Source organism: Neolamprologus brichardi, chromosome 14 (assembly GCF_056152115.1).
Source record: "Neolamprologus brichardi isolate AB-2024 chromosome 14, ASM5615211v1, whole genome shotgun sequence".
In the NCBI taxonomy this organism is placed as follows: Eukaryota; Metazoa; Chordata; class Actinopteri; order Cichliformes; family Cichlidae; genus Neolamprologus; species Neolamprologus brichardi.
Genome location: NC_142117.1, coordinates 6169950 through 6181514, shown reverse-complemented (window position 1 = coordinate 6181514; position 11565 = coordinate 6169950). Strand labels below are relative to the sequence as shown.

At 38.6% G+C, this 11565-nt stretch overlaps 1 protein-coding gene across 1 annotated transcript; it reads right to left on the bottom strand.

Moving 5' to 3' along the window:
* Positions 1-633: 633 nt before the first annotated feature.
* On the bottom strand, positions 634-11264 carry olfml2bb (olfactomedin-like 2Bb). The gene is made up of 9 exons (XM_006808421.3): positions 10210-11264; positions 8981-9253; positions 8756-8863; positions 7188-7349; positions 6819-7038; positions 6267-6683; positions 5744-5920; positions 4181-4377; positions 634-2257 (listed from the first exon to the last, which is right to left on the bottom strand). The coding sequence occupies exons 1-9, from the start codon at positions 10462-10464 to the stop codon at positions 1862-1864; spliced, it is 2205 nt and encodes a 734-aa protein (XP_006808484.2). The 5' UTR covers positions 10465-11264; the 3' UTR covers positions 634-1861.
* Positions 11265-11565: the final 301 nt, after the last annotated feature.

Below are 11565 nucleotides of genomic sequence, written 5' to 3'. Positions count from 1 at the left end.
CACTCAGTTTGGCAAGTCTGTAGTGTATGTGTATGGGCGTCTTTCTTCTGCATCCTGCTCAGTGGTCACTTACCACACACACTCCACCACCACATCAACATGATGGTTATATAACTTTTGATGTCATCTCCACTGATGTTCCACTGAGTTTTAGTGGAATATTCCTGCTCAGAATTTATGCATTTGAAATCAGCTTGGACTTAATGTCATTCACTTATCTTTAACGTTTTTCAAACATTTTTTTTTCCAAATTTCATTTCTTTCTTGTTACAACTTTGCTGTGCACACACATACTTTTTCAGCTGGTAAGACTGTAGAGCAGAGATAAAGAGCTGGCTGAACTGAACCAGATTGGAAGAACAGCGGCAGCTTTTTATCTTAAAAGTGAGCAGTGCGTCACCCTGTTTGTACCCATGTGTGTTTCTCTAACATGTAGCAGGTCTGATTTGTGTCCCAAGCATTTCCAGTTTGAAGTTCAACAGCATCTGGTCCAGGGTTTATTTTCCATCCTGTGTTCCTTCCAGTGGCTCTGCTGCTTCCAGGAAAATTTAATCATACCTTACAAATAATGCCCACAACAGGATGGCACACAGAGAAGGAGGAAAGTGAGACAATGACACTGAAAAACGTTTGAATCGTTTTATTATAAATGTACAAACTCCTAGTTAAGCAGTCAAAATTCTTGCTCTTGTCTGGGTATTTTTTTTTTTTTTTTACAACCAAAATAGTACAAGTTAAAAATTATTTTACCACTTCTATCAACAATGGGAAACACATTAAAATGACAAACAATACAATTTTTTATCACAAAGAAAATAACAGGCAATTACTTCAATACAAAATCTAAAAAAATACTGGTTACATGGGGCATATCATATGCAAATCTGCTTTCATTAAGCAAAGAATTTGAAAAGCTGTATTTGCTGTATTTGAGGCTGATTTGTGTAATTTTGACTCTGTGTAGATTAAAGAAAAGTTCTAAATAAATTTAAACTTGTTGACCTAATTCTTGTTTTTTTTCTCTTTTAAGTCATTAAAGATGTATGTTGTACAATCATTCCACTCTGTAAAAAGAGCAGTTCAAAGACATCTTAAAAAGCCCCAAATTACCATAACATTCATGGTCATTATAATTTTTTTTATTTATTTAAAAGGGACAGTGCAGTTAAACATAGTTCAGGTGCAAGACATGAGACTGATGTACCGCAGTAAATGAGTAAATATAAACCTCTGCCCAACTTACAGTCCCTTACTGTTTCCACATCCACTATAACCAAAACAATTGTTGCTTCTGATAAATCATTTTGCCTGGAAAAGGTTATAAGACCATTTCCAAACAAAATGAAGTCACTCTACAGTGAGAAAGATTATTGATGTGGAAAATATTCAAGACATTTGCCAATTGTCCCAGGAGTTAACATCCCAGCATTTCCCCCTAAGGTCAGATCATACAGTGCTCAGAGAAATTGCAACCAAAGAGCTACATCTCAGAATCTACAAGCCCTAATTAGTATGTTAAATGTTACAGTTCATGACAGTAAAATAAGAAAACAATTGAACTAGTATGGATTGTTTGAAACACTGCTGCCAGGAAAAAGTATCTTCTTCTTCATGTCACCCAAGATACAATACAATTCTGCTTTTCTTGTCTGCAAGTGCTGTGTCCGACAGTTACTGACTTAAGTGCGTGCACATCAGAGCAGCAACCCAGTGACCACACAGTGTTTAATTTATCCACAGTTTTTTCGAAACAAAACACAGACGGAATATCTGTTCAGTTTTCGTATTTCTTCCGTCCTCGGCTTTGTTTTGACTCACTGAACAAACTAAATTGCCAAATATTCATCTAAGCATCTGCCCATTATTCTAAATAAGCAAAAATGACATCATACATCATCTGATGACCATTATCCCATGAGTACAGTTTCTTGTCCAGTGGACAATAAGCCAGCTGGGAGTTATGTGCATGCATGTTTGTGAACGCCAGGCTTGGCACTGTGTGCGTAAGCGTGTGAGTGTCAAATGCGTAGGTCACGTTTGCATAGCGACGCTCCATACTATCCACTGCATAAAGCACGCCACATACCAAGAAGCTGTTACCGTAACGACCTCTTCTGAGACCTGTGCGAAAGGTCTGTATTGGCTGAAGGTCTCGAGGGTGGAGGTGGATTAGTAGGATAACTTCTTGGTGGAAGCCCTCTGTGTCCAAAGCAGGGTAAAGCAGCCACAGGCCGGACTCATCTACCGCAAACTCAACCTGCAAAATACACAAGCTCAAGTTTGTATGACTTTTGCATCTTAAAATAATTTTAGACTGCAATCTTTCAGGTTGTTGTTTTGGTTTTAGAACCTATAATTTTACTGATCTATTCATTCCCACTGCAGTTATTCATCTGCAGCAGGCAGCCGTTTACATACTGTGCTTAGCTCTCCAGACAGCAGGATTAAGGTAGATTAAGGTAGTCCTTGCTGGTGGAGATCAAAAACAGATTTAGAGAATCTTTAAAGAGATTTTAAAGAGTTTAAAGTGAGCCTGACTGGCTGACTTTTCTTTCTAACTACAGTTGAGGCCAAAATTATTAGCCCCCCAGGAATTTTGGAACATTTTGCTAAACTTCTGCCCAACGTTTGCAGCATTGATGAAACTTGATACATTCAAACATTCACCAGTGCGATTTAGTAGCTTTCGGTACATTTTGTAATATAAAATACCTTTTTAGGTTTGTTTCATATCAAATATAATAAAAAATGGGGAGGTCAAAAATATTAGCCCTATGTGAATGTTTGCTTTCAAAACACCTAGAGTAATTAACCAGTCAGCTTTGAAACCACATCTGTGGAGTCAACTGGCTTCCTAACAACATTCAATCAGCATAAAAAGGGTTCAAGGAACAGGGCATTTGAACACATGAGAGGAACTACTGTTACTGGCCATGCCAAAGATAAAGGAAATAATTCTGGAGCTCAGAAAAAAAGATAGTAGAGGCTCATGATAAGGGGGAAGGCTACATGCCATTTCCAAGCAATTCACAGTGTCTAGAACTGCTGTATGTTGCATCATTGCCAAGTCCAAGGAGACAAATTCTGTAAGAAACAAACCTGGCCGTGGCTGTAAGTTCAAGATTTCAAGAACCCTGGAGACAAAAATAGTCACAGATGTCAGCAAGGAACCGCGGACATCTGCCAAGACGATTACTACTGACCTGGCCTCTTCTGGAGTTGATGTTTCAAGGAACCCAGTTGTGACGGCTCTTCATCATGGTGGACTTCAGGGACATCATCCCAGAATAACACCTTTACTCAAAGAGCTGCACATCACAGGCCGACTGAGGTTTGCCAATGAACATTTGTAAGGTAAAGATCAGTTTTGGAAGTGCTTTGATCTGATGAGACTAAACTGAAACTGTTTCAGCACACAGTTGTTGCTTAGGTTTGGCAAAGAAAGGCACAGGCCTTCAACCCCAGGAACACAGTTGGGAACATCATGCTGTGAGGTTGTTTTCAGGCACAGGGAGCCTTGTTTGGTTGCATGGCATCATGAAAAAAGAAATTATGTTGACATTTTGAAAGAGAAAATGCAGAAATCCGCTCATAGTCTAGGCTTAGGTTGTCGCTGGGTCTTCCAACAAGACAATGACCCAAAGCATACATCAACATTAGTCAAACAGTTCCTCAAGAATACCAAAACCAAGATCCTGGAGTGGCCCGCACAGAGCACAGACCTCAATCCTATTGAGAATCTGTGGGGAGTGAATGTCCATGCTTGGAAACCATTCAATTTGGACGAGCTAGAACAATTTGCAATGGAGGAATGGGCCAAAATCCCACAGGAGACCTGTGCAAACCTAGTAAAGACCTACTCTAAGAAATTGTTGTCAGTTGTGGCTCAGAAAGGGTACAGTATTGACTATTAATGGCCATGGGGCTAATAATTTTGGATGTCTCATTTTTGAGACAAAACTGTGTGTTTCTCCTCTCTGATTCTCATCTGAAGAAGTGTCTTAAAATACATCTCTTGACAGAAACAAACCACAAAAGTGATCAGTTGAGCTCTTTAGTAATTTATAATGTTCCCACACATAATTTTAATGATGCTTGAAAGACTTCTAAATGTTCTTGTTTAAATCATTATGGAGTACTTCTTGGGCTGTTATTTAAAAATGAAAGTAATGAGTCTTACTTCAGTCTGTGTCTTGTGAATTTGCTCCTCCAGCAAAGCATCGTGCAGTGTGGTCCACGCAGCCACATATCTGTGCCTCAGGTCATATCTGATAACGTCCCTGCTGAAGGCTCGATTATAGTAGAAAGCCCCATTAAACACAACATGGCCTGTTCCAGTGAAACTGTAAGGTAGCTTGTATGAATTAGTTGTCTGACCTGAACAGGAAGGACACACAGAAAATAGATATGCACAACCTTAATGATCATCAAACTAAGATATGTCCATCATGTAGAGAAAATATTTTACTGCAACTAATTGATTGATTGATTGATTGATCATACTTTATTCATTCCGAGGGAAATTGGGTTAATAAACATTGCAACGATTTTTACCTTAATTAATAACAGTATTTCAAATGGTTAAAAATTTATTTTGTTTTCTAATAACACTAATGTTGAGACTAGATTATTTCTGTTTATAATGTTATGCAATAAATCAGACTGTATTTTATATTTCATATTTAGTTTCACAATTATCCTCTCATGTACTGCCTCCACACCCTTAAAAAAAAAAAAACTTGTTTCCAGGCTGTGGATGATCTTTGTCTTTGTCAAGAAAATTTTTTAAACTATTTCAGCTTTTTAGAACCATCTTGGTTTCAAGCATCCAATGAAGAACAACAAATATGATTTTTGTCAAAACCTTGTGATTAAGTAATCGTCATTAGGATATTGAGCTAAGTAATTGTCATTGTAAAATTTCCCCAAATTGAGAAGCCTTATTTTCTAAGGCAGAAAATCCCTGCAATATCCAGGAGAAGACAAATATTACATGCTCATGCATCAAAATGATGTTCAGGCTAACTTTTTATCCAGATGCAAAGGCGAAGGCAGTTTTACATCACTGCAAAGGGTCAGATGGTAGATGAATGCCCTTTCCTGAGCCTGGTTCTGCTGGAGGCCCCTTCTTGTTAAAATGGTGTTCTTCCTTGCCACCATCACCAAATACTAGCTCATAATGAGCCATATGCTCATCAGGGTTCTCTCTAATAGTGTCTATTACATGGGCCTTTCCTTACAATATGAAGCACTTGGAACAACTGTTGTTATCTACTGGCACTACACAAATAACCATTAATTTAAACTATTTTTATGTACTTTAGGAAACCTCATTTAAAATGAAATTGGCAACCAAGATTTAGAAGATTAAATATAAAGATTGTTAAGTATCTAAACTTTAACTCCTAGACTTGGTAATATTGAAACACAGGTGCTAAAATGAATTTCACAAGTGTATAGAATTTTACCATACTCATGTTCAGCTTGAAGGACCTGATTCTAATCCATGAATCTTTTTCTAACACATCCATTGTGTGTGAAATATTGTTTCCTGTTTTTCTTTTTTACTTTTACGGATCTTCATGTCACTGTTTGTTCTGTCGTTCAAATATGAAATGCATTTGCCAGTGGAATCTGTTCTGATTGCTAAAACATTGATTGAACTTTTATGAGATGAATTAGGGTACCTGACGCTGTTTGAGATTAGAAGATACATTTTTTTCACAAACACAAACCTCTGTACCTAATTTGAAGGTGTCCATGTCTCGGAACTCCAGTAGGTTGTTGCCATAGTGACCACTAGTGAGGTAGATGACGTTCCCATGACCACGAGCATCTCTCATCCAGGCTCCATCACTAAGGCCATAAGTATTTTTCTGGACCGGTTCAGAGATGCTAGCTACTGTGTCCTTACACACTCCTGTAAAAATACACATTAGGTGTCAGCAAGGATACACCTACTACCAGATGAGGTATTACAATACGCAGATCAGCCAAAATGCTATAATTACACCTTTCTAGTAATTATTTTGTCTGTCTAATATAAGACTAAACAGTTATGTTGAAAAGGGAAACTATTGATAGAAACCAAGACCACATTTTTTATCAGGCTGGGAAGCTGAAACTGAAGGCATTTTAACACAGGATTTTGTGAGATCTCCCTCAAGTGGCCACTGGAGCCCTGGAGGTTACCATTTCATTTTTATGAAATAATCAACATTATTAGCTTCATATGGAAATGAATAGGTTCATTAGTCTTACTCTACCTGGCTTTTTGGTAACCATTGGTTGGTCAGCGGGGCTCTCTGTCCAGCTGAGGCGGCTTTTGGTTCTTGACTGAGGCGCTGAGGTGGGAGCTGCACCAATAGGTGGAGTGATATTGGTGTCTGAGGGTGAAGTGGTATACTGGCTGACAGGCACAGTGGGGTGAATAGCAGTTCTGGTAGTTAAGGATTTTTGGGTAGTTGCCGTTGGCTTTGGAGTTGTTGTGGAGGAGCGAACTGGTTGGGTTGCAGTTATGGTTTGTTGGCTGGTAGATGGGGGAGCTGTTGGTGGATGGGATGGTGAAGAACTAGTCAAAGGTATGTCTTTGAGGTCTGGCTTTATGGTAGTTTTTGAAGGCCTGTTAGGTGGCAGCTGCTCAGACACCTGCAAATCCACTGATGATTTTGTGGTTACAGAAGCTACAAGACAAGATATAAGAAGAAAGGGCCTTTCTCTGTAATTTTAAAAATAAATTTGACCTTTGATTAAATTAAAAAAGCCTTTAGCACATAACTTGAAAGCATTGATTTTACAGATCAATGCAATAGACTTACTGTTCTGTGCTTTGCCTTTCTTATCCTCCTTGTAGCTCTCTTCCTCTGCCTTGTAAAAGGTCACACCCCTGATGACAACAGTGTTTTTGTCTTTCATTGGCTGCTTTGGCTCGGTCTTCTCTTTGATCAGCTTTCGTGTTTCAGTTTGATTCCTGATTGGGTTCTGTTCCTCCACACCATCTTGCTGGTGGTTTGTCTTCAGCTGGCTGTCATAATTCTTCTGTAAGAGAAAATTCAGTCTCATTTATAATGAAGAGGGACTATCTACGCACGATAGCAATCATCTAGAAGAGTGCACAGCATAAAATCAGACAAGAGTTTGTCTTGGCTTGTGATCTGTTAAGACACAGATTTTCACAAGGTTTTTACCTGCTTGTGGGCGTAGGCAGCTGCTCCACTTTTAACTCTTGAGCGCTCATCATTCAGTTTCTTTTTTTTCGGCTGGAGCTTTTTTTCTTTATCCTTTTCCCTCGCTCTTTCCTTTACACGTTCTTTCTCTCTCATTCTTTCAGTCAAATTTTGTGTGAATGCCTTGAGTTCAGAAAAAGACACATACAGGGTCAACCAACTATTTCAGATGACATCACTTTGCACTTAGTCTGGACTCTGTGAATATACAAATATGTATTTTTAGAAGTCTGGATATTCAATTCAATTTTATTTATACAGCGCCAAATCACAACAGTCGCCTCAAGACGACTATCTTACAATCTATTATTGTAAGGTAGACCCTACAATAATAGATACAGAGAAAAACCCAACAATCATATGACCCCATATAAGCAAGCACTTTAGCGACAGTGGGAAGGAAAAACTCCCTTTTAACAGGAAGAAACCTCCGGCAGAACCAAGCTCAGGGAGGGGCGGGCTCCTTCACTATACAGTTCATTCTCATTGTATGTGCAGAGGAGAATTTAAAACAAAATCACAGAAATATTTCTTTAAGAGTAAAACATCTATGGCCTAAAGACAATACCAACTATATATATTTTTCAATTAATTGTAAAAATAAGCTATTCCAGTATTGCAGTACAGCCATCCATGTAGGGGTATCATATTTCAAAGAAATGTCCAACAATCATATTTCTGATATTTTTTTAAAAAATGAATACATTTTGTTGATTTTTGCGGCTCACAGATAACAAACTTTACAAGTGTAAGTGAGTGACGGGCATTTGCCATCCTTCTTTTCCAGTGAGCTACTGTCATTGATGACACACTTGCAGCATTATAGTACAATAGTAGTGACACAGTCAAATGTAAACACAAAAGTAGCCAATGTGTTTTCCTTGGAAATTTTAAGTAAAGGGAAGTTGCATCTTAGGTTGAGCCTTTTGAACTGCTATTTAAGGCCCTCCTTTTACCACCATGTAAACTGTGAGTAATTTTCATCCAGTGTTTGCTTTTCCTGTTATATTGAGTGCAGTTAAGTGCAAGTGCTCCACCAATGCTTGGTGGAGTCATTTGTTTTATTTTTTGGTCGCACATTACCAACTATTAGTTCCTGCTTGGTAGCCTAGTTGTAACTGGTGATGTGTTTTTGCCTTAAGTAGGGTTTGTTGCTTCCACCTTTAGAAGGCAGTCACGTCCGGGCTTGTCTCGTTTTTGCGGGCACTTTTGAACGTAAACGCTTGACATTGCTATATCGTTGCTACAACAATGTCAAGAGTTTAGAGCACATAACTGGTATACTAGTATTGCCCTAAAGTATATGATATGGCACAGTTTAACATCCAAGCACAGTCAAAGAGCAAGCTGACAGAGGATATGAAGAAGCCAAAGTGTTTAGTTTTACCATTTGTTTGTGTTAGCAGGTCTGTCTACCTTTGCAAAGCTTCTGCATTAAAAATATACATGCTGTACATAAGAGTATGTACTGTAAACAAACTATCAGTTTTGATTTTTAATAGGTGTTTTTTTGGACAACATATACTCACCTTCTCTATGTTGTCCACCCTGGTCAGTAGCTTGGTGGTAACAGAATGGAGCTTTAACAAGTCCATTCCATACAGAGAGACTTCCAACAAGTCAATGATAGTTGCCAGCTAAACAAAATCAAGAAATTGTTTTTTTTTATTATTATTATTAGTTAAACATCTTCCTGCTCAAAACTAACTTAACAGTGTATCATCAGTAACCAGAACACATGTATATGTTTCTACCTTGATGTCATCTTTGCTCGCTTCCTTCAGTTTTTTAAACCTGTACTCTCCCTCGCAGGGATTGACAGCGGAAGGTGGAGCCATGCACACACACTTCTTGCAGTCTGTTCCTTTGGTAATTGTCTCTACAGTGTAAAAATCCTGAGATGGTGATTTTAGGTCACTTTCATGGACATGGCTGCAGTTGGATCGCTTGATTGGTCGAACAACACAGCGACACACACAGTCGGACCCTGAAGACACTGTTTTTACTTTGTCGTAATCTCCCAGCAACTGAAACAGAGGCAGAAAGTTGTCTTTCTCAGTATATTTTTTCCACAATATAGGCCAGATAACAGGAAACCTGAATAAATAGTGAATGTAAAATTTATAGTATATTATACTATACTTATATTATAATTTATTTAGCAGAAATGCAGGAACTAAAATCAGAAAAAGAGTTGAAATGTCTGACGATATGCAGCTGCAACAGTGGTGAGCTGTGTGGAATGAAGACAGTTATAGGCATTTACAAACAGGCCCTCTGGTTTGGACCACTTACAGTTTGAGGATATTACATAACCAACCACCAGGGGGATGCAAACCTTTACCATAGTGTGTACACACACACACACACACACACACACACACACACACACACACACAAAAACACACAGCTCTGGGCTTGATTTACCATGACAGTATGAGGTAAAAGGAAATTTCCCGTATAGATAAACTTTTGGAATTGCTGTGTCAGAAACAACCCCTGAAATCCAACTTAAGATGGAAAACGAGAGGTTCAGGGTTTACTGTTTAAAGCAAAGTAAGTCCTAACAGCACAAGTGCTGTGGGACCTCATGTGGTTTTCCCTTGGTGAGGTAGATGGAAAGTTTTGCTGAGGTACTAACTGCTGTTACTCAGTTGAAGTCTCCTGGAAGAAGAATTAAGGAGGTTGAAGTAAACAGGTCATGGATTGAAGTTTTACTTTTTATAATTTGCATAAAAGAGCATGGCTTTGCATAACTTTACTTCAGTTCAGTCAAATGTAAAAATAGGTCAAACAGCACATCATCTTGTGCTTTTAACTTTTAAAACGTTTTAAATTTGATAACTGCCTTAATTATTAAAACTAGGAATTTCTGTTCTCCCAACTCATTTGCAGTATGTGAATATACATAAACTTCTTTGTCAGTGTAGTTTAACATAGAATACAATTAATCATAAAAAGGCGCACATTATAGTTCACAAACCTGGCTTATTATATTCTCTTGGTTTTCCAGCTCGTCCTCCAGAGGCTCGACAGTGGGTTGGAACTGTGGAACTCTCCCCTGAGTGGCTTTCTCCGGGAACTGGTGACTACCCTCTGCTTTGCTTGTGGAGTTGGCATCTTTAATCGGCCTCAGCTCGTCGGTTTCAGCTAGCAGCATCTTCTCCCGAATGCTTCCGTCCACCGCCAGGCTTCTTACAGCACAGCAGAAAATCAGCAGTGAAAGTCCGCGCCACATTTCTGCACAGCAGCTAAGGATAAGAAGGACTCTGTATACAAACTAGTCTTTATCAGGTAGTTGTAGCCAAAAATTGCGGAGCAAGTACGAATGAATAAACACCCACGCATCAAACGGTGCAGTAAATTACTTCACTAGAAAGTAGGCTTATTGTCCTTCCGAGCGGGTAAAAACGAGTCCATAAAACGGTTTAGCTTGAAAAAAAAAGGACTCAAACTTAAAAAAGAAAGAAAGATCTCGTGTACTTGTTATTTTTTTATGAAGACTCGTATTAAAATAATTGTTGTAAAAGAAACAAATTATAACTTAAAAGCTAAAATAATAATAATAATTTTTTTTAAAAAAAGGTTGCTTTAACTCGGGTCAGTGTGACGTGTCGCCGGTGAGCTGGGTGGCACCGACGGACCTCAACACCGGCCCCGATCCGAACTGGACTAACTGCGCTCGAGCCTGAGCCTGAAGTGGGAGTGGGACAGATGGGCGGGGAGGGAGAGGGGAGAGAGAGAGAGCAGAATGGCTCCAGGTTGAACACTTAACATTACACACAGCTTACTGCAGCTTGCCAGCCAATCAAAGTAGCCTAACTGGGCACTGCAAAGGTCCCGAGCGGTTTATTATGTCACAACTGTTTTTGCTTTACCAGTAAACCTCATGGTATGTTCACGTTTAATAAGGTTCACATTAAAACCGATGTCAAACAATTTTCTTACTATTAATGTCTCGAAATATACCACAAGGTATTTAGTTTAACCAGAATATCTGAAAACTGATCCTGCTTATTGTAACAAAAACTATTAGAAATAGACTTTTTTCAAATTATATTTTAATATTTATATAAAAATACGTCATATCGTATATGAAAAAATATACAAACAAGTTAAACTATTGTATCATTCCTCACTCTTTGTGTCTTTCATAAACACATGGCCATTAGAATGTCATCAAATATACACCCATCTGTTCACTTCCGCTTATCCATTTCAGGGTTGTGAGTTGGATTCACGAAAATGATGTGCATGATGAAAAGGCACTTTCGCTGTAGTAGGGAATTGTGCTTTTTGTGATTGTCTTCCATGTACATGCTGTTCAATGATGTTCATA

Excerpts from the sequence above, each read along its gene's own strand:
- olfml2bb (XM_006808421.3), bottom strand. The coding sequence starts at position 10,464 with ATGTGGCGCGGACTTTCACTGCTGATTTTCTGCTGTGCTGTAAGAAGC. Across the intron at positions 7,039-7,187 it reads CTGCCTACGCCCACAAGCAG|AAGAATTATGACAGCCAGCT; the intron begins GTAAAAACCTTG and ends TTTCTCTTACAG. Across the intron at positions 4,378-5,743 it reads CATGGACACCTTCAAATTAG|GTCAGACAACTAATTCATAC; the intron begins GTACAGAGGTTT and ends CTTCCTGTTCAG.